Below are 23094 nucleotides of genomic sequence, written 5' to 3'. Positions count from 1 at the left end.
CAAGAGGATTGAGGCTGCTGTTGCTGCGGCCTTTCTAGATAGGGAGTCAAAGGGCCAAAGAGGCAGAAGTTGGAGGCCTCTGTTACTCCTGATCCAGACAATGATTAAGATGAGGAAGAGAATGGTCGGTTAATTCACAGGACAGACCTTCGCAGTGTTCTCCAAAACGTTCGGGACAATTAAGGGTTCTCTGATCCCTTGGAGGGTGAGGAGTCTGAGGACTGCTTCCCCGATTATCAGAAGCAAGAGCCTCGGAATCTTCCAGTTCATAAATCTGTAAGGGATGTACTGGAAGGATATTGATAAAGAAGAATTTCTTTATTTCGGCTTAAGGCCATAAAAGCACAATTAAAAAGCAAGTACAACAAAATTCAAGTTCATCATTAGTGAAAACCATGTACATTAAAAGGTTGTTTAAAAAAATCCCTAAAAAAGTTTACTAGTAAATGTTTTAAAAGTACATTATTTGTGACAAAATATATAACAATCAGATTTAGGAGACAATCACTATAGTGGAGTAGGATTGTTTAATTGGGCATGCCCAGTCTTTAAAATAACTCAGCGTGCACACCACATTGAAAACAGATAGCAATAAACGAAGTACGCAATAGGCATACTAGTGTCATATATTAATATCCTGAATGCATGTGCGCAATAGGGTGTTCCGAGGTTTCTGCACAACTGCAGTAACCACCGGTGTCTCACTTTCTTATACGCCGGGCAAAAGAATAGTACACGTTGGCCCATCTCCGGTATATTACTACATATCGGGCAGCCCTTAGTTGAAGTGCCCCCTTAATTAGTAAAAGCATGGGGGGGGGGGGGGGGGGGGGGTGGTGTACAATGCCTGAACTACAGATATAACTTTTTGGCAAGGACTGGCTGTATGTCATCGATGACAGACTATTGATAAACATACCTTTCCCCAGTTTCTGGCTAAAAGAAATCCTTTGCAGGTGTTTTGGGAGGAATTTGCCTTCGGTGGTGAAGGTTGAATTTCTATTGGCTGGACTTGCGTCACAAAGCCTGGTGGTTTCCAAGGATGCAGTGCTTTCTGATCCTGGGTAAAAGAGGGTTGAGGGGGCTTTGGAAAGGTCCTTTGAAGCTTCCAAACTAGCTGTTCGTTCAGCCACTTACACCAGTTATCTAGTTCAGTCTGCTGCAGGAGGCCTTGATGATGTTGGAACAGCAGTTGACTTACCTTTTAATTCCCTTAGTGCTTCGGCTGCAGCAGCTGATGCATTGTTGGCATCTAGAAGGCAGTTGCAGCTTAAACCTTGAAAGGCTGCAGCAGTGCATAAGACTGCACTCATGAAGATTCCAGTCACTGCTGAATATGGACACAAACATACGTGCCAAAATATCAGCGAACAGGTTGGCCCTCCTACTCCCCAAAATTATAAGACCTGAAAAATACAGAGTTGTCCTTGGACACTCACTAACCAGCAACCTCCACTCTCTTCGGCACAATTTCTTGAATATACTGCAGAGTCCACACCGCAATGGCATTTTTTGCTGCTGAAAAAGCATTTGATTCAGTTGAACGGCCCTTCATGCTAGATACTGCAAAAAAAAAAAATAAGGGGGGGGGGGGGTGTTGGAAACAGCCCACTCCCACTCCGCAGGGTGGTGGTGGACCTTCCCGACACAACGGGGTAGCTTGGCTCGAGTGGTCAGGAAACAAGCGCAGTGCTAAGCATACAATATACCCATACAATAACCATGCGTGCATCCGTTCCAAAAACGACTCTACACCGTAAAAATTATGAAAATATGCTTTCTTTATCTTTCTTCTCTTAGTTGCTGATTGGGAAAATAAATAACAATCACAATATATACATTTTAAATAGAGCAGGTCAAATAAATATATGCTGTTTGCTGAAATAAATAGGGGTGATTATAAATAACAGGGCATAAATACAAGTGCAATATATACAGTCAATTAAATACTTTGAGGTAATAAATACTGTATCAATAAATACTGTCCCAATAAATACTGTACACCAACAAGTCCTGTGGACCTAGAAATTCAGTGCAGCAATAAATAGATGAGAACTTAATAAATACAGTAACCCCAATAAATAATTAGAAGTATACAGTACACTTTGTGAATCAGATGACACTTCACTACTGAAGGGCTGAATTGGCCCAGGCACAGCTTGTAGGGTGTGAAAGGCTTGAGGGGTACTACTCCCTGGCTGAGGCAAAGGCTGAGGCCTAAACTGAGGTAGATCAAAAAGGGGGGAAATTCCAATGCCCTGGCTTCCCTCTCCACAGAACCTCTCTAGGTTAGTCCCAGTTCACCCCAGGCACAGTCAGGTGGGTTTCAGCTCCTCCCTAGCCCCTTAGAGTAGTCTCTCAGGTCTCCACAGGGCCTTAGGCGCCCTCTACTCCACTTACTGCCCTTTTCTGTTGTTCCGACGCCGCTGGAGTCGTGTCGACGCCGTGAGGCGGTTCCGGTTCGGTCTCGGCGGCCTCGGCACAATGTCAGTTCTATGACGACGCCGGTAGGCGGTTCCGGTCCGATGTCGGTGGCCTCGGTTCGACCTCTACCTTCGATTCGACGGCGTCGGGCAGTCTCCACACGATGTCGACTTCGGGCGGCTCCGGTCCGATGGCGCACTCGGCTCCGATGACGTCGGCCGGTCTGACCTCGCTGTCGACTTCCGGCGACTCCGGGGTGCGATCCTCACCCCCGACCTCCGGTGTTCCTCCTCACAGGTTCCGGGCGACTCCGGAGTGCGATCCTCACTCCCGACCTCCGGTGCTCCTCTACCTCGGTCTCCGACGACTCCGGAGGGCAGACTTCACCCTTCCGATGACGCCGCTCACTCGACCTCGGTTCACTTCCTTCTCGACCCTTGGTATTCCTCTCGACCTCCGTCGGCGCCCTCTTACGACCTCAGGCGGCTCCGGGTACGACGTCTGCTACCTCAGTCAGCGCCGCTTCTCCACCTCGGGCTCCAGGTCTTCGGCTACTCGACGCCAGGCTCCAGGGAAACCAACTCTCAGGTCAGAATCTTGTTATCTTCTTGGTTCTAAGGCCTGTTCCTGCTGTCCAGGTCCTTAGGGTGGTTTTCTTCTTTCTTCTTCCCACACAGGGCTATAGGCTGGGATCCATCAGCTGGGACAAGTATCAAGGGTGGGTTTATGGACCCCACTCCAGGCACAAGTTTCCACCCCTGCTGCTTCACTCCTTCCTCCTTCACTCTTGTGCTCCTCTCTCTTCACCAGTCAGGTGCCAACTGCCAGCTCCAACTGCCAACTGCCTCTCTTATCCTCCCAACATTCTAAACGGTTTCCAACTGTCACACAGTTCTGGAATCTCCTGGAAGGTTCTGGTAGGTTCCAGTGGATGCTGGTGATGTCATAGGAGGCCACCATTTTGTGCTTCAGGCCCTCAGACAGAAGTTTCAGGGGTAGCTAAAATGGCTCCCTGAATCTGTAGCAACACGAAAAAGTCTGGTGGTTCCCAATAAAAAGGAAAAAGTCAAACAGGGTTTGAGGCAAAAGTGGGACAAAATAAATAATGATGAGGAGGGACCACCCAAAGGGCTGACAGGTCTAACAGGGGGATTTATAGAGTCCAAAACAATTTACACACCTTGATTTGCCTGGGCAACAACAGCATGTTGAACGGACTTTAACACACCCGATCTAGATATATATGATAAAGCAGCTATGCACACGCACCACTGGATTCATAGTCCACCAGACCTCCATCACCTATTTTTGGAGAGGGAGGACGTTGACCACACCCACCAAGTACCACCCTGCAAATTTCACACAATTATTACACACTGAAAATACATAACATGGGAGACTTCTATTTAGACCGGCTCTGAACACTTGGGAGCAGACCCAAGCTTCAATACCGGTTATAACACACCAGTCACCAGATATAATCATAGGGCACATCAATCACAAACACTACTTAAACCCAATATGCCAGAACCGCCATAAATAGCTCCAGTGACATATCTACTACAAACACCCCCCAATAAAGGGTTTGATCACTATATGAACTTATGAGGCAAACGACTACCCTGATAAAACACAAAAGCAGGACAATCTGGATATAGTAATAGGTAAACCAGTGGATACTCTGTTGCTCGATCACTAAAAACACCACAAAAAAAGGTAGGCACCGACTGTTCCACTTCAAATATATTAAATGGGTATATTATACTTCAGCACGATTATTTCAATTTGGACTATGGAGTGATGTCTGAGATGCAGCACCATGGTTGCTGAAATTAGTCACCTGGCTTGGTCCTGTCCCAGGATTCGTGGATTCTGGTCAACAGTGACCAGCACACGCCAAGAGATAGTGGGGCTGACCCTTCGACTCTCCAATGGTGGCCACACTAGGCTATACGATTGCGACATACTCCAAAAATATGGGCATCCGATAGCATTAGGCCTCTTAGTAGCAAGCGCTGAAGGGTGCATTGTAAACACTATTGGAATGGCACACACACATGACCTACTGTAACACTCAAGCAACACTTTCAATGCACCGATGCCGGTCCGCAGCAGAGCATGCAACAAATGGGGGCCATACTAAGCGTACTTGCATAGTGAGGCAGACACTAGACACGGATAATCAGCAAGAAAAGGATTACACATGGCGAGGGTAACCAAGTGCCGATTGAGAGGTTAGTGTGACTCCCCTAAAAACATTTGACACAATATCCAAAAACATTGAAGGGTTTAGTTCCCTTGAATGTTTACAAGATTGGAAAAGCTGCATAACGCCACATGTAAAGTACTTGTTAGTTAAGACTGCTGGATATACACCATGTGAGTAATGTACTCACAACATACCTCCTACTTGTTTCTTGCTTTAGATCCCAACTATATAGATATGTACTTCTCCTCCATACAAATGTTTGCTCTATGTTCCAAGTTGTAACTGGGCCGATCAGATGTATGTACGATTACACACGACACAACCGCTCCAGAAGCGGGTGTCTTATAAGCCTCAGTTACTCTGGTCCGTTAGTTTGAAACATGTTATGCGCTTATTGTCTTACATATATGAGCTGTTGAGACATGGTTGCTACTACCTAACCCCAGTCTCAAATGGGTTTACAGGATTCTTCTGATTGAATTTTCCAGTCCCTCTTGAAGTCAACCGTCTTCAAGCCTATAATATTTCCTCAGCATCAGATTCTCACTCTGCCAGCGGTGCTTCCACAATGTTCTCTTCCTCACGGGACACCTAGGCCATACAGAGACTCCAGAGTGTCAGCCATTGTGTTCTGGATGCTGTTGTCGTCTCACCTTCAGCATCTTTGTGACGCTCTCTGCACCAGTCTTTGTCCTTGTGGAACTTCAGAAAGCAAAAGTGGCAAACCTCAAGGTAATCTATGGGGTTGAAGTAATTTAAAAATGACTTACCAGGATCCCTACTTCCTCAGAGCAGTGTTTGTGGCGAGGGTAGTTGCCCCCCGCCCCTCCTCCCCCAGACTCAACCATTAGATTGCTCTAAAGGATTCATACTACCATACTGTAGAAATAGTGTGCTCCCCCCCACCCACCCCGGCTTAACAGTCTGCATGGCAGGTGACACTGTCCATTGCTTCTATCTAGGAAGGTGGTTTGCACAGTAGCAGGTTTTCTTCCACCTTGAATCAAACATGCAATGCAATGTCAGGATGGTGTTGAATAATAGTCTTTGTACTTCCATATAAGATCACTTGATTTATATTCAACTGTGTCACTTTGGTTAGTATTAGAAGTCATCCCCCCCCCCCCCCCCCCCCCATCTCTCCCCCCCGGAGACTGGTCTTGGGCTTATTCTACATTGAAAGAGTTTGGCCAGTTCCAGAATTGGTGACCTCAAGGAAAGGGAATGCAAGCATCTATCATCGAGGGAGTCTGCATTGCAGATGTGATATGTTACAGCCACGAGTAAAACTGCTTGGTGAGTGGACTCCGACTGAATGTGTTATACTCCAAAAAGAGACTACAAAGGATCAGTTTAGCAGTGCTGCAGTTATTTGGTGCTTGTACTTCACAAGGGATACAAAAGCTTTTAAAGCCAGTCCTCTAAAAACACAATCATAAAATCTAAAAGGTGGGAGGAAATCATGCGCTTGTTGAAAAGTAGCTTAGGCATTTACACAGATACAAAGTTCCATCCCAGAAGGACTATGCAAATTAGGATTTAATCCAAGATCAACATTGAGTGAATTCACTCAAACTATCTACAATTGAAAACCTTGATAATAGAACTTTGGAACAATCAATCTCGAAAAGAATAACCCACTGTTAAGAAATAATTTTACATGACACAGCTTATTGCCAAATTTATTCACATAGAAAATACAGACAACAAAAAATAAAATAAAGAGCCAACAATCAAAATATATTGTTTGAGAACCATGGCATTCAAAATTGTCCAACTTCAGTTGCATAACTGCAACAATTTATATGTACACAATTTACATCATAAATATCAGGTGGAAAGCACCCAACTTGAGGTAGGCCTCAAGAAAGTAAACTACTCCTGGGACAGAAAACTCCCAATATGTTTTAATGGATTAACTACAAAATATTTTAAACAAAATATTTACATAATTACAAAAATTGCACCAGTATCCAAAAGTAAACAGTCAACTAACCTGGATAGTTAGCTTTTTTTTTCTTCTTCATGTACGCAAATAATTATCTTGCATACAGCTACTTAAAAAAAGTTCTTGGTGCACTAGGAGGGCAGAGACCAGGATTTGAGGACCAGGTCGAAAATGGAGTTAAGATACTTATCCATCAGCAGTTCAATTATGGGCCGGTGTTGCAGGGGGGAGGAAAAAAAAAACAAATCATTTTATTGCCATATAAGTGTTTGGTGACAAACCCAAATAATTTTCTGGCTCCTTTTGAATGGGAATCCACTGTCCAAACTGATTTCTTTTTTCATCTTTTGTTGTGGAACTGTTGCACTGCTTCTCTACTACTGGCTTGACAACTGAGTTCTGCGCACACACAAAAAAAAAAAGCAATGAAGAAAAGTACATTTCCATTTAATATTCATATCTCAGCTACGTTTACCTAGCTTTATTGTTACGGTTATTATTTGTATCCAAGCTACGTGTGCCACATTTTACTAGTACTGCCCTCGTTTCACAATATTTTTTCACAAGGCACCAGTACACTTGATGAAAAAAGTTAACTTTACAAATTATATTTTAGGTCAACCTGTCCTGCATCTCCAATTCAGTAACTTCTTAATTACCAGATTGAGAACGTAAGCGCCCTAGTCAGAAAATAAGTAGCTGCCACAGGGCATACAGTTAAATAAAACACAACTCTGATCAAAATGATTAGTTTAGATACCACCCACACTTTTTTTTTGGGGGGGGGGGGGGGGGGGGGGGGGGGGGGGACTTGAGTGGATTTTACCACAGATCCAGTAACAGCCCAAAACAACACCTTCCCACTCATAACTCATTATGCACAATTTAACCAGCTTGTTGGATTTTCAAAAATTTGAAGAGGCGTAGATCCATCTAACTAGACAGAGCAAAAGATTAGTCACCCGTCAACCTGGGTAGGTTATAAAATGTGTAACTTAATCCTAAGAAATTCTCCTTTGACACCCCTACGTCGTAGTGCAACTTAAGCATACTCTTTGTAAACCTTCCCCTCCATTCGAGCATTGTGTTCCAAAAGCGTAATTGGTCAGAGTAACAAATTCCACTGCTAAGGATTGGTCTTGAGACCTTCCAACAACCCATAAGAGAAACTGGGGCATGTGTGAGGGGAGAAGTAATTTGGGTCCCATTTGTAATTAACATGCCAAAGTTGGTGCCAGATTTAGCAGGAACGGTGAGGGGCTACGTTCCTCTTTGCAGGCAATTAAGAATTTGAGGCAACGAGGTACTTCGTTCGACAAAGTCACAATATTAAGATTTTAAAAAGGAAGCTGTTTAATGCACGAGATTAAGATAGCTCTAGAAACACTTACATTAGTGTTAAACAGGATGGCCCCTTGTCTAGGCGACACTTCCTTGGGAACTTCAGATAGGTCACTCGATTGCTGTATGGAAAGGATACCACAATTAAAGAGTTTCAATCAAATGTTTACACGAATTTACTACACATTGACAAAAATATAGCATGTCAAAAACTATGGTTAGAGCTGCATATTCTTAAAAGCACAACTTGCCAGAGTGGAAGTGTTTGTGCCAATTTTAAGATCTGAAAATATCTACCTTATTTGATTCAGATCACCAAAATTAAAGCACTGTGCGTTTAATTTGCTAGATTATGGATTATGAAAACCCACAAGTTTTGAAAGCTATTAAGTTCAGAGATCAGGCAGCTAGTATGCAGGTCCGCCCTAGAGATTTCCAACAATCAATTAACTTATCTGCTAGCGACGAAGGCCTCTTCTTCCGCACTCTCAAAATCTGGAATATAGTTAATACATTGTGAGGGATAAAACCTGTACTACAGATGCCAACTTTCTCAGAAATCCCTGAAATCTTACTGCATAAGAGTAAGAAGCGTGTAAAAAATGTTTTGAACACAATGACCGATCAGAATCACCAGTTTTTAAATCTCAATGCCACATATTTTAAACCGATCACCTATTGATGTATTACCAACTTTATCTTCATCAAGGTCTGGAGATCATTCATCTCTATAAAGACAGAAAGAGCATGTAAACTGTATTGCGTACTAATACTTTTGGAATCACAAAGCACTGCTCAACCACGCCCCAACACCCCCCAAAAAAAAAAAGTTTGTTAGGCCCAGGGAGTTGAAAATTAGACGGAATCCCAACTGACAAGTGTGAAAAGGCAATATGATGAATACTGGAGAGCACAAGCAAAATGAGTATTTAATTCCAGATAGTAACTACTCAAGTTGTGCTTTGTTTTTGATCACCTAACTTGCAAACGATCAGCTGACTGCAAAGGAGCACAATCACTGGACATTGTACATCACTATCCCCAAATAAGTATGAATTTAGTTAAAGCTGACAGATAGTCGACTCAAATTTAACCCTCCATCTAAAAGCAGACAAGTATCTGCTTTGCTTCTCTCCCGTGTAGCAGTTCATTGGAACTTGGCAGATAGGCCACCGCGTTTAAAACAAGACCTGAAACGACATTTACTCTTAACTAGCTACAAGGGTTCATTCGAATCCTCTGGTAGGTGCTCGAAACTTTAGAGTTTGCTTAAAGGGGAGGGGTATATTTAATGTTTCCTGTACTGTTCCCCTCAACTGAGCCCCTTTCGCAACGTCGCCACTTATTAGTCTGCGCGTGCTAATCTAGTCAGCAAAGTTTGCCCACAAATACTCCCACGTATAAAGAAACATATTAAGATAAATTAGTAGAGCAGTTAACACGGACACATTTTTATTAACCCAATCTCATTCGGACCCATGTGTTTGATGTTAGGCGGCATCAGAATTCCCATTGTGTTGGGCAACGGAGCCCTGAGCTTAAGGGAACAGTACAAAAAAAAAAAAAAAAAAAAAAAAAAAAAAAAAAAGAACAGTTACCAACAATATCAGGGCATTTAAACAGTTTTCAGTTATATGGGGTGAGCATGCATAAAGTACAGGCTTTCACAAGAACGTTTATTATGCGACAAGAGTATATTTTGTGAAAACCTGAAACATTCATACTTGCCAAAAACGAAACCACGTCTCAGACGTGGTGTTTATATGCAACATTCTGGCTTCTACCAATTAGCACTTAGCTCTAGGCGTGAGCACTTTAAAAATAGCATGTATAAAGTTGGCTCGATCAACACCAACTAAACTAGACGCTTCTTTGTCATGTTCCCATATATCCCTAACTAAACATTTGTCCCTGCCTAAATATATACTTACCGTGACCAACTTTGCAACGTCTGCTTCGATGCTCCTTTTCTGGGCTTCTTTAAACCATGGATCCATCTTCAGACTCGGGGGCAAGTCCACGTTTTTCCCAAGGGCCTTTGCCGCATTTGCTTTAGCAATCTCCAACAGCTCCCGTCTATCTGGAATAGACATAAAATTATTCTTTGAGTACGGTCTTAAACAAGGTTGCCTGCTAGCAGTAACCACGTCTGTCATGGACGCGCTATTTACGAACTATTATTCCCTACAAGAATTAACAAGCAATCGCGGGATGACACCGTTACACAAAACATTTCCAAACACCAACAATGTCCCTTAATTACTCTTACTGCCAATCACAAGGGATATTTGAAACATTACTCTGACAACAGCAGAGCTTCTAATCAGTCCAACATTGTGAAAGAAGAAAAACACTAAAGGTAGAATAAACAGAATCCACACAAGGCTTACCCTTTTCGGTGAGTCTGAGGGGGCTGTGGCTTCGAGATCTTGATCTCGTTCGCGATCGACTTCGCCAGCTTCGGAAAGTAGCTGGATATGACCGGCGCACAAATCCATAGTACCTTCTTCCTCTAGACCTCGATCGGCTTCTGCTTCTTGAGCGATTGCTTTTGTAATAGGTCCTTCCGCGAGAACGAGATCGACTGCGTGGTCTGTACCTAGGAGGAGACCGGTAGTACCTTCTATGGGATCTGGAGGAGTGGTATCTTCTGTATCGAGGGCTGACCGACCTCGATCGACTTCTAGAAGAGGATCGAGAGCTTCGATGGTACCTTCTTTTCCTGTAGTGTCTGCCTCGCGAAGACGAGCGACTTTCACTTCTTGAGCGTGAACGAGAACGCGACGTACTTGATCTGCTAGAAGACCTGGACCTACAAGAGCTTCCTCTAGATCTTGAACGAGAGCCCCTTTCCTTGGGCGAACTCGGATTCAAGTCATTCAGACAGTTGGGCATCTCAGTGGTTCTCTGCTTCGCCTTCACCTCATGCTCCGTGTTGCTGATATTCAAGTTCTCTTTTGTTTTAGACCATCCTGCTTTACAACACAAAAACACATGAAGAGCCATTTGTACATACACCATCGTAACATGTCAGCATTTAAATACTATTCATCAAGATAACTTAAATGTAGTGCACCTACGCTCTGTCTGCCTCTACCCCCACCAGCTCCTATTACCTCGTAGTCCGCTAGTATTCAACTTTAGTTAAGCATGATCTGCTGCATAATCAATCTTTTTTTTTACAAGTAGTCTGTTGCTTGCTTATCCCTCCTCAACCATTGATCTCGAACTGCTTTGGCCCAACGAGGGGGCATAATAATTATCGCTGGATGATAATTATATTATCGCAGGCTCTCTCTGGTATCTATGGCCCAGGTAGCACGTAATTAACAACCCTAGCGAGGTTATGGCCGTTTTGCAGGAACATCACTGGTTTTCCGGCGATGTTCCCTGCAAAATGGCTATAACTGGTCGTATCAGCATAATCCACCCACGTTAGGGATGGCTAAGTCAGGAATTTAGTAGGTTAGATTTTGGCAAAAACTGCTGTTTCGCCAAAATCGAATGTGTGTAATATCATGTGGGCTGCCTTGTAAATATTGCGATGTAAACATCAGTGATATTTGCATGGTACTCCCATCTGGAGTACGCCCAGTAACGCCCACTTTGCATCTCATTGGAAATGCATAGTGAGGCGTAGAGAAAAAGGGTGCAAACATGCGATTATGCATGTTAGCGTCCTCTTGTAAATAGGGCGCTGGTTTTATCTCCGCTTTTTTGGCTTTTGTAAGCCAAAAAAGCCCTTGTAAATATGCCGCCGGAGTAACCTAAGCGCATCTCCGCCCTCAGGGACCTGGTGAAAGCTAGCAAAGCAGCTTGTAAGTAATAACAGATTAAAGAGCCAAACAGAAGAAAAAAGACATTTTACCTGGGCTAGAGATGCTGTACGATTCGCTGTGCTGTACTTCTAGTGTTCTCCCGTCACGATTTCTAAATGGAAAGGAAAGCAAAACTATAATGGCTGAAAAAGGAAAAACAATAACATTGACAAGTATACAAAGTTACAAGCATTTATGTGCAGCAAGTCACTTAACGATAATACTTAATTTTTTAGACCGTAACAAAGAAAAGCTCAGGCTACCACTAATGAGCTTATTGGGAGACAAAACCTGAACGAAACTGACGTTTGCTTAACGCATCAGAGACCGCAACTGCGGAGCATGGGACAGTGAAACTATTTCTCTTGTCGGCTGCTCATGCGCCGCACCTCAATACGCTCAGTTGCTCTCACCGCTAGCTAGTCTGCGGACCGTGTTAAGGCAGCAGCATCCCTGTTCGGAGAACCACGCAATGCCTGGCCAAGTCCGTTACTGTCACACTAAATGCAGACAATGAGCCAGGCGGTTGTCGAAATAAACAGCAGTGCAAGGGTGGACCGCTGGAATAATGCTATTCTGTAGCCACTCAGTTTACCGCTGTGGTGGACTTAACAACCCATGTGCGGCATAACATGCGTATTCACAACAATATACTAACCGAAATGGATCAAGTGTCTAAAACACGTAAACTTACTTGGGCAGCCGAAGGACATTCTCAAAGGAGGAGCTTTTCACAAATACTCATTGAAATTGCTTTTCGGTAAAAACACACACGAGCAATAAAGTATAACAGCACCATGGTTTTATGGCGTGCATTCGGATCTTTAAGATTAAACGAATGTACTTAAATCTTGACGGGGGCAGGGGGTCCGCCGTCAATTGTAAATTGCTTTGCGCAACACTCCTCTTCCACCGGGGTCGGGTCACCCTTTGTAGCTGGTTCACTTATTTCTACCATAAGGAAATAGATACCGCTTTCCAAGTAAGTTGGTAGCACCTGTTCGAAACCGGGGTATACAAATTACGGCACATTTGGCCTATAAGAGTCCTTGGGAAGCCATCGAGAGGTTCGAAGTAATATACGCCGCCATTACACGACTCGCTTAATCCGCCATTACAGCGACCCCGCCCGCCTGCCGCCATTACACGAACAGCGCAACGCCGAGACGAAACAAAGAGGGTGACTGAAATAGCGTTAAGTCCATTGACGGCGGCTCGTGCCGCCCATTTGGGAGAGAAAACACGAGTCTATACCATCGTTGCGCCCACCTGCTCGACTGAAAATCGCAGTGGTTATGGCGTAGGCACGCCGGTCCCAAGACTTGACACTACTGTAATACGCAGTTTTATAATGCGTCACAATTGAAGTGTTGTCATTGAGCGGATTTCAAAGCCATGCAACGTTGCGATGCATATTGTCGAGTGACTGTTTCTAGGCACCTTTAGTCTCAGTAGGTTAAAACAGCCGTTAACGACTCAAGATGCGCACAAATGTTACCGTGGTCGGCCATTTACATCACTCGAAAACCAACGCTATATATTTTCAACATGTGCACAACAATCGGGCATAATACCGCAAAACTTACTCTCCCTGTCAGACATTTGTTATTAACTTAACAGCTTCTGAAACTAACACTGTCCTACGGCGACATTGTAATGCTAAAAAACTGTCAACAAATAAAAAAAAAAAAAACACATACATGTTTCCGAAGGCCGGGACCACCGAAGAGCTCGTACTTGGCTGCCCGCAGTTCTGCTGGAAGGTATTCTCCTGCAGGTTCTCCGCTCCGTCCATCACCGCTATGGCGCAGAGACTTCAGATGTGAACGAAGTGGAAAATCGCTATTTTACGAATCAAAACAGAGAACCCAAGAAATAAGCCACCTAGAAAGGATGACGTGTTGGTAAAACACAAGGTACGTCGTGAATGGGGGAAAACGACACTAATCTCTTCAAGAGCTCGACGTAACACCACTACATCAACCGTTACCTAAGCCAACAAAAGAATGAGCTGGATAACCTTCTAGAAGGCTCTTCTGTCAGGCATAGGGCGGGATATCTGGTTCAGCAACTCCCATTGGTGACTTCACCAATCCAGCAAACGTCTCATTTTGAGTATTAGCTAGTCGATCTCCACCGATTGACCAATAGGTGTTTGCCCCAACAGCGCAGTAAATTGTAATGAGCGTGATGTGAAGGAAAACAGAGCGGCCATCTTCATCTGAACACAGTGTTGTTCTTGGTTTTAACAGTTAGTCTTTAAGTCGAAAAATACAATGCTTAATTTCGAAAAGAAGTTTTCAAACAGTCGCTCCCTTTTTTATTTAAAAATTTTAACAGCAGAAAATCACGTTTTTGTAGCACAAAATCATGCCGCATACCCTTTTAAAATACAATAATAAAACCTGACCATTAGGTTACCCCACTCATCCTGAAACATAATTTTTTTTTAAATTGGATAATGATGAGTTTTTTCTCAAAAATAAAGAGGACTGGATTGGAATGAACATCTTACAATGATGGCTACCCTTCTAGCTAATGTGCTATTTCCAGCAACACAAAAAAGAGGGTAGAGGCTCTTTGATTCCGCACCCAACAAATGATCCGTGTCTGTGGTCTACAGGATAGCGCAAGAAACCAAGGAGTACTCCCCTCTATACTCCTTATTTAGGAACAAGACCTACATAAACATTTGATGCACAATGGTTCAGCGCTATATAGAATATGTATATAAAGTCAGAGGTCACAATGATTTTGCAAATGAATAAAGCATCCAAGATATGTTGTTCTTGAGGTAATTCTTCTTTATTTTCCTTTAAAATATTTTCTTTATTTTCCGGTTTCAGGTTTCAAGAATTTTCAAAGTTCCAAAAAGATTCTATGTAGTGTACAGTTTCCGTAATGGCATGGTAACCCGTAGCGTTTCTGCTCCCTTCATTCCGAATGTACACTACATAGAAGCTTTTTGTAACTTTGAAAATTCTTGAAACCTGAACTGTAAATTAAATATACAAAATCACGTTTTGTCGTACTGTGAAGCCCTGAAGAAGTCTCGCCAAGAGACGAAACGCGTTGGCTATGGCTAGGATCTCTTGATCTTTGGAAAATAAAGAAAATATTTTAAAGGAAAATAAAGAAGAATTACCTCAAGAACAACATATCTTGGATGCTTTATTCATTTGCAAAATCATTGTGACCTCTGACTTTATATACATATTCTATATAGCGCTGAACCATTGTGCATCTAATGTGCTATTTCCGCCTTACGCTTGGTAAACAAGTTGTATCTTCAATAATTATATAAGCATAACATGCTGCATCGGGGTAAAATGGCAAAACGCAAACTCAACCTAGGCAGATTGAAGTGCGACAGGCCGCTTTAGTAGAACGGGTATGTCACATAACATAAAACCAGATGGCCAACGCCTTACAGGCTAACCGAAAATGTCCTAATACAAAGAAAAATTCCTAATGTTACCCGATAGAAACTCCCAGTAACACCCCTACAAACATTAAGCCAACACTGCCTTATAGCTACGAGCCCAAAGCGAGCCCAGCCTCCATGTGGTTTCCTCCTGCCAACCCAGATCCGTTCTCATGCTCAAAGAATGAAAAACACACTCCTCCATAATCTGGACCCTAACATTGCGCATTGTGGCAAAGTTACCCTTTTAGACTACACAATGTAATGATGTTGCTGCTTATGGCCCCACTCATGAAGAACCACGCGCACACAGTGTAGTGGTATACTGCGTTTATTTTCCTACACAGGAGCGCCGGAGCGGAGCTCTACTCTCGTTGAATTCGGCGCTCTTACTCCGTGAAAATGGCCGCCGCCGGACGTCCTGTGACGTCACGCAGTGAGCGTATAACCGCTAGACCGCTACACCACATCTCCCCCTTTTATAACACAACCCCAACTTATAAACCCCGTAGAACATATACAGTCTTACTTGTTGTCCATGCTGAATTCCCCGAACCTCCGGGGCAGTATGATTCTTCTTCCTCGCCTTGTCCACTTACTGGGTTCGCCAGCCTTTGGAGTGGTTATCACGCTCCTCTGGCCTGTTGCCCTTTCCTCGCTTTCCACTCCTGCATCTCCCCACACATCGTCCTCATCCCCTCTCGAGCATCCTCTTCCTGTCCACTCTTCTCCTCACTGGTACCGTGTCCTGTTCTCACCCGGGGACTCCTCTCTACTCTTTCTGGGAGACACTCCCGCTCTGCCGCCTGGTCCATCCTCCCGCTGAGTGTCCCTGTAAGGTTCGGCGCCTCTGGTGTCTTCCCTTCCGTGGGCATGCATCTTGCCATGCGGTCCTGCGACCAAACTTTTCAGTCACTGAGAAGTGCTGACCTTGAGTACGGTTCCAACACTTGGAAAGGTGGGGTGAACTTGCTGTCTCCTTTCTTCTTCTGGATGGGTAGTTTGACCCTTACCCACTCCCCTTTCTCCAGTGCGACTTCTTTTGTGTTGTGCTTCCTGTCATAGTGTCCGGCATATACGGCCTGTGCTCTCTCCAAGTATTTCCGCACCACGGCCGGGGACCAGTGGCTCTGAACGGTGAGGCGTTTCCAGGCTACATTGTCCTTTGTGAACGGCTCACGACCTCTTAGTACTCGGAAAGGGCTGTACCCCGTTGAAGTGGGGGTGATCCGATAGGCCCACATCAGCCGTTTTAACTCCTTCTCCCAGTTGCTTCCTTGACTGATCGCTGCTAGTACTGACCCCCTGATTACTCTGTTGAACCTTTCCGCTGCGCCGTTCCCGGCCGGATGGTAGATGGGGGTGTGTCGAACTGTAATGCCATTCCTGTCCATGAAGGTTTCTCATTTGCTGGAAGTGAACTGCGGGCCGTTGTCGCTCAGGATTCCTTTGGGGATACCTTCCCTTATGAAAACCTCTGTCAGGAATTCCAGAATTGTCTCTGTCTCCGCATTGTCTGCTACGTGGACTTCCGGCCACTTGGAATAGCGATCTACTACCACGGTGATATATTTTGGGATGTCGTTGGCATCCATGATGGGTCCCAGGATGTCGATGGAGATCTCTTCCCATGGATTTTCCGGGCAAGCATACCTGCCCAGGGGCGGTCTCAGCATCTTTTGAGTCTTGTCCGCGTTGCTGCACTGCTCGCATCCTCTTACATGGCTTTCTACCGCCAAGTCCATCCCCGGCCACCAGTAGTCCTCCTTGGCCCTCCCCTTGGTCTTCACTATGCCCAGATGACCCTCATGGTTGATGGCTACTATGCGTTGCCTTAACGAGTGTGGAGGAACCACCTTGTTGCCGCGCAACAAGAACCACGGCTTGTCTCCTAGGGACAGTTCTTCCTTTACTTCCTGTTAGACCTGTCAGCCCTTTGGGTGGTCCCTCCTCATCATTATTTATTTTGTCCCACTTTTGCCTCAAACCCTGTTAGTATTTTTCCTTTTTGGGAACCACCAGACTTTTTAGTATTGATGCAGATTCAGGGAGCCATTTTAGCTACCCCTGGAACTTCTGTCTGAGGGCCTGGAGCACAAAATGGAGGCCACCTGTGACATCATCAGAACCCACTGGAACCTACTAGAACCTTCTGCAACATTCTGGAACCCTGTGACAGTTGGAGGCGGTTTAGAATGTTGGGAAGCTAAGTCAGAGTTGGCAGTTGGAGCTGGCAGTTGGCACCTGACTGGTGAAGAGAGAGCAGCAGAAACCTGAAGGAGGAAGGAGTGAGGCAGCAGGGGTGGAAACTTGTGCCTGGAGTGGGGTCCATAAACCCACCCTTGATACTAGTCCCTACTGACTGAGCCCAGCCTGGAGCCCTGTGTGGGAGAAAGCAAGAAAAACCATCTTAAGGACCTGGACAGCAGGAACAGGCCTTAAAAGTAAAGAACAGCAAGTACCTGACCTGGTTACTGGTAACTACCTGAAGTCCGACGTCGAGAAGCCTAGAGACCTGGAGCCCGAGGCGGAGAAGCGGCGCTGACTGGAAAGCAGACGTCGTACCCGGAGCCGCCAGAGGTCGAGAGGGGGCGCCGACGGAGGTCGTGGAGAGTACCAGAGGTCGTGGAGGAAGACACCTGAGGTCGAGTCACGGCGTCGACGGGGGAGTGAAGTCCGCCCTCCGGAGTCGCCGGAGACCGAGGTGAAGCGTGCCGGAGGTCGGGAGTGGAGATCGCACTCCGGAGTCGCCGGAACCTGAAGAGAATCGTGCCGGAGGTCGGGAGTGGAGGTCGCACTCTGGAGTCGCCGGAACCTGAGGAAAGGAGCACCGGAGGTCGGGAGTGGAGATCGCACTCCGGAGCCGCCCGAAGTCGACATCGAGCCAAGACTGCCCGACGTCATCGAACCGGAGGTCGACATCGAGCCGAGGCCGCCGACATCGAACCGGAACCGCCTACCGGCGACGTCAAGAACTGACATTGCGCCGAGGCCGCCGACATCGAACCGGAGCCGCCTCATGGCGTCGACACGACTCCAGCGGCGTCGGAGCTTCATAAAAAGGGCAGTAAGTGGAATAGAGGGCGCCTAAGGCCCTGTGGAGCCCTGAGAGACTATCCCAGGGGCTAGAGAGGTGCTGGAACCAGCTTGATTGTGCCAGGGGTGAGCTGAGACTAATACAGAGGGGTTGTGTAGTGTGGGAGAGCCAGATCTCTAGATTCCCCCTTGATCTACCTCAGTTTAGGCCTCAGCCTTGTCCAAGCCAGGGAGTATACCCCTCAGGCCATCCAAATCTCTACAAGCTGGGATTGGGTCAAATCATCCCATAGTACCTCAGGAATGTGAACTGATTTTCAAGTGTCACTGTTGGCTTTGATTATTTATTGAGAGCACTGTATTTATTGTATTCATCCTATTTATTGCCTCACAGTATTTATTGCCTCACAGTATTTATTGTTTCCCAGTATTTATTGTTGCACAATATTTATTGTCTCGCAGTATTTATTGCCTCATAATATTTAATTGCCTGTTATGTAATGCACTTATATTTATGCCTTGATTATTTATGATCTACCTTATTTATTGAATCGTTAAGACAGTATTTATTTGACGTACCCTTCCACAGAAAAAGCCTTGTGTACTGTGATTGGATTATTATTTATTTAATCAGCAACTAAGAGAAAAGAAGATAAAGAGATATATTTTCAGTATAATTTTTAAGGTGTAGTGTCGTTTTTGGAACGGATGCACGCATGGTTATTGTGTGGGTATGGCGTATGCTTAACACGGTGCCTTCCTTACCGCTCGAGCCAAGCTACCACAGCGTGTCTGGGAGAACACCACCACCACCCTTCCGGTGTGGGAGTGGGTTTTTCTAACATGATTGGTGTTCAGCGGCGGGATTGAGCTGTGCCTACGTATACTCGACAATAACTGTGGGTAGTCCATAGGCCTACACCGGGAGTTTTCTCAAAGCGGCCTTCCTAATTGTGAGTTTTTGTTTTTCCAAATTTACTCTGGTGGTGGGAGGAGGTATTATCAAAAGTACCCCCCTGCATTGCTTCTGTAAAAACCTGTCTTCTGTTCTGAGAGGGCAAAATGGAATTTGTCTTAGAAAATGTGGAAACCTATACTGTGGCCCAACTCAGAGAGTTCTGTCAGAGAGAGGGGGTGTACTGTCCCCCAGGTGCCAAGAAGGCTGAACTCCAGACCAGCTTGAGGGCTTGGGGGGAGGCACGACGAGAGAGTAAGGCTGAGCAGGAAGACAGGGATGGAGAGCCTGACAGCGAGGGGGCTGGGTTGTACCAACCTGAGGTGGGGAACCTAGTAGCGGGGCCCAGAACCATTTCCAGGAAGGGCAGCACTGTCTCTAGCGGTGGCTTATCTGAAGTGGAGTTAACAGACCGGAGGGAGAAAAGACAGCTCACATGGGACTTAGCAAGGCTGGAGAAAGAGAAGGAGGAACAGAGGATGGCTCATGAGTTAAGGCTGAAAGAGATAGATCTTCAGATCCTAAGAGTCGGGGCACAACCTGTTCCTAATGGTGGCAGCAAAGACCAAGAAATCACCAGGGAACCCAAACCCTACCTGCCAAAGGACATAGTAGCTAGCTATGGGGCGGGTGACGATATCGCCAAGTGGCTAGCGGCCTATGAGGTCTCGTTAAGGGCCCATGGGGTTCCAGAGAAGTACTGGGGAGGGGGATTGTACAAGTACATGCCTCCAGCTGGTAGGGATGCATTATTGGCCCTAGAGGAGGATGAGCAGACCCACTACCCCACCATGAAAGTGGCGCTCATAAGAAAGTTTGGACTAACACCCGAAAAGTACAGACAGAAGTTCCGGGGTAGTCACAAACTGGGCACACAGAATTGGGTGGACTTCCTGGACTATGCAAAGACGGCACTAGAGGGTTGGATTCAGGGCAGTGAAGTGAGGAACTACGAGGGGTTGTTTGATTTAGTACTGAAGGAACACCTGCTCGAAAAACGTTTCCCTGAACTGCGTCAACACCTGGTGGATAGCAAGCTGACCAGTCCCCGGAAGCTTGCTGAGGAGGCGGACATTTGGGCTAGTACCCGGGTGTCCACAAGGGGGACTGGAGGGGATACTCAAAAGGCCGGACAGGGCGCCCCCCAGAAGAAAGAGGGAGGGGAAAAGAAAATGGAGTTCTCCAAAGGCCCCCAAAATAATTTCCAAGGAAAGGGAACAGGATTCACCCCTAGGGCTAACCCACCCAGAAACCCTAATCCTGGCCAGAGTCAGCAGCCAAGGGTTGTCCATTGCTACGAGTGCGGTGGCGTGGGACACTACAAGGGAGATGCGAAGTGCCCGAAACGACCACCCCCTCCCATTGGAGGAAAGACCCCCGGAGTAGCTAGTGCAGTGCTCGGGGAGGAGATGCCCTTAATTAAGGGAAGGGAGTGGGCGGGTGTCACTTTAGTGTCCCTGGGAGAACGGGAGATGGTTCCTAAGATCCAGGTGCCCGCAAATACCGTAAAGTATGGGCAGTGGGTCACCATCAACGGCCAAAGAGGGGAGGCTCTGAGAGACACAGGAGCCAGTATGACTATGGTACGTAGCCAACTGGTGTCTCCAGAGCAGGTAATTCCCGATGTACTCCACCCAGCCGCGATGGCTGACGGCAGAACAGGCCACTATCCAGTGGCCGAGGTTCCCTTTGAATGGGAGGGGGTTGCAGGTTCACTTCGAGTTGCCGTAAGCCCTGCCGTGCCGGTTGATTGTCTGCTGGGGAATGACATGGAGCACAATGCTTGGAAGGAGGTGGAATACCGGACTCATACTGAGATGCTGGGTACACCTGACTGGGCCTGTGTGAGCACAAGGTCCGCGACTACCCGGAGAGGGAGTTCGTTCAGGCTGGAGCCTGGAACAAAGGCCCAGCCAGCTGCCAGTCAAGGGAAGAACCGAGGACAGGAGGAGCCTGCCTCGGCGTCCACACCCCGTAGGACGGATAGGCCACCGGAGGTGGTGGACCAGGAGTCTGCGGTGGGGGATGTCACCAAACTGGAGGACCTACCCATCCCGGCCGAGTGGCACGTGGAGGGAGGCCCGTCCAGGGAGGAATTCTGCCAGGGCCAGAGGGAGTGCCCTACCCTTGAGGGGCTGAGGCGTCAGGCCAAAGCCCAAGCAGCAGGGAACGTTGAAGGGAACTACAGTGTTTACTGGGAGGATGGCCTCCTCTACAGTGAACCCAAGGCACCCCTACATGGATCGTCACGAGCCTTGGTCGTCCCTCAACGTTATCGAGCCTTCCTTCTGGAGTTGGCTCACGAGATCCCCTTGGCAGGACACCTGGGGCAAGACAAGACCTTCGCCCGTCTTGTCCCACACTTTTATTGGCCTCAAATGAAAGTGTCGTCCGATACCTACTGCCGGACATGTGTGTCTTGCCAAGCCAGTGGGAAAACAGGGGTGAAGCTGAAAGCTCCCCTGGAACCACTTCCTGTCGTTAGCACCCCCTTTGAAAGGGTGGGCATCGACATTGTGGGTCCGTTAGATCCGCCTACGTCAGCTGGTCACAGGTTTATCCTGGTTCTGGTGGATCATGCCACACGGTACCCAGAGGCAATACCTCTGAGGACCATAACAGCACCTGTTGTGGCTAGGGCCCTGATGGGAATCTTTACCCGAGTGGGTTTTCCCAAGGAAGTTGTGTCTGACAGGGGGACCAACTTCATGTCAGCGTACATGCGGGCCATGTGGAAGGAGTGTGGAGTGACCTACCGGTTCACAACTCCTTACCACCCCCAGACCAATGGTCTGGTGGGGAGGTTTAACAAAACCTTGAAAGGCATGATCAGAAGTCTGCCTGAAAGCCTGCGGAGGAAATGGGACGTCCTCCTACCCTGTTTATTGTTTTCCTACAGGGAAGTGCCGCAGAAGGGAGTGGGCTTCAGCCCCTTCGAGCTTTTGTATGGGCACCCTGTACGTGGACCTCTCAACCTGGTGAGAGACGGATGGGAAAGAATTCCCAGAAAGCTTCCCCAGGATGTGGTGAGCTACATGCTGGCCTTCCGGAGCCAAATGGCTAAGTTGTGGAAGCAAGCTTCGGACAACTTGGAAGCCAGCCAAGCAGTGATGAAGGCGTGGTATGACCACAACGCTCACCCGGTGGAGTTGGAGCCTGGCCAGAAGGTGTGGGTGATCGAACCGGGAGAGCTTAGCGCCCTCCAGGATCGCTGGTCAGGACCCTTTGAGGTGTTGGAGAAGAAGGGTAAGGCTACCTACTTGGTGGATCTTAAAACCCCTCGTCAGCCCCTACGGGTGCTGCATGCCAACCGCCTCAATACCCACCACGAGAGGCCCGAAGTCATCTTGATGATGGTGACTGACGGAGGAGAGGACGTGGAAAGCGAGCCTCTCCCCGATTTATTTGCGTCTCAAGAGAAGGATGGGTCGGTGGAGGGAGTGATTCTCTCCCCATCTCTAACTCCTGAACAGCAGGAGGACTGCCGCCAGGTCCTGGGACAGTACTCTTCGTTGTTCTCCCTTGTCCCGGGTAGGACTCATCTGTGCGTCCATGACGTGGACACAGGAGACAGCCCACCTGTGAAGTCCAAGATCTACCGGATGTCAGACAAGGTGAAGGCCAGCATTCACAGTGAAGTCACTAAGATGCTGGAGCTAGGAGTGATCGAACCTTCTAGCAGCCCCTGGTCCAGTCCGGTGGTACTAGTACCAAAAGCTGCACCACCGGGTGCCCAACCGGAACTGAGGTTCTGTGTGGACTACCGGGGACTGAACTCAGTAACCAAAACTGATGCTCATCCGATCCCTAGGGCGGATGAATTGATTGACCGGCTGGGAGCTGCCCAATATCTAAGTACCTTTGACCTCACTTCTGGGTACTGGCAGATCTCTTTGACTGATGGAGCAAGGGAAAGGTCAGCCTTCTCCACGCCCAATG

At 46.8% G+C, this 23094-nt stretch overlaps 1 protein-coding gene across 2 annotated transcripts; it reads right to left on the bottom strand.

Annotated features, from left to right (window-relative positions):
• Nucleotides 1-6299: 6299 nt before the first annotated feature.
• RSRP1 (arginine and serine rich protein 1) lies at nucleotides 6300-13797 on the bottom strand. Of its 2 annotated transcripts, none has more exons than XM_085647816.1 (6): nucleotides 13441-13797; nucleotides 11791-11852; nucleotides 10313-10897; nucleotides 9854-10002; nucleotides 7973-8044; nucleotides 6300-6980 (listed from the first exon to the last, which is right to left on the bottom strand). In XM_085647816.1, the coding sequence occupies exons 1-6, from the start codon at nucleotides 13533-13535 to the stop codon at nucleotides 6828-6830; spliced, it is 1116 nt and encodes a 371-aa protein (XP_085503942.1). In that variant the 5' UTR covers nucleotides 13536-13797; the 3' UTR covers nucleotides 6300-6827. The 2 variants fall into 2 exon arrangements, with proteins under 2 accessions (XP_085503942.1, XP_085503943.1); XM_085647817.1 differs by having other exon boundaries at nucleotides 10313-10894; nucleotides 13441-13785.
• Nucleotides 13798-23094: the final 9297 nt, after the last annotated feature.

Source organism: Triturus cristatus, chromosome 3_2 (genome assembly GCF_964204655.1).
Source record: "Triturus cristatus chromosome 3_2, aTriCri1.1, whole genome shotgun sequence".
NCBI lineage: Eukaryota > Metazoa > Chordata > Amphibia > Caudata > Salamandridae > Triturus > Triturus cristatus.
This window is presented reverse-complemented; position numbering and strand designations above follow the sequence as displayed.

Bases quoted from the DNA above. Each gene is read 5' to 3' on its own strand.
- RSRP1 (XM_085647816.1), bottom strand. From the start codon at position 13,535: ATGGACGGAGCGGAGAACCTGCAGGAGAATACCTTCCAGCAGAACTGC. The intron at 10,898-11,790 runs GTAAAATGTCTT...TGTGTTGTAAAG, and splicing joins GTACAGCATCTCTAGCCCAG to CAGGATGGTCTAAAACAAAA. The intron at 6,981-7,972 runs GTAAGTGTTTCT...GTGTGTGCGCAG, and splicing joins CCATCCTGTTTAACACTAAT to AACTCAGTTGTCAAGCCAGT.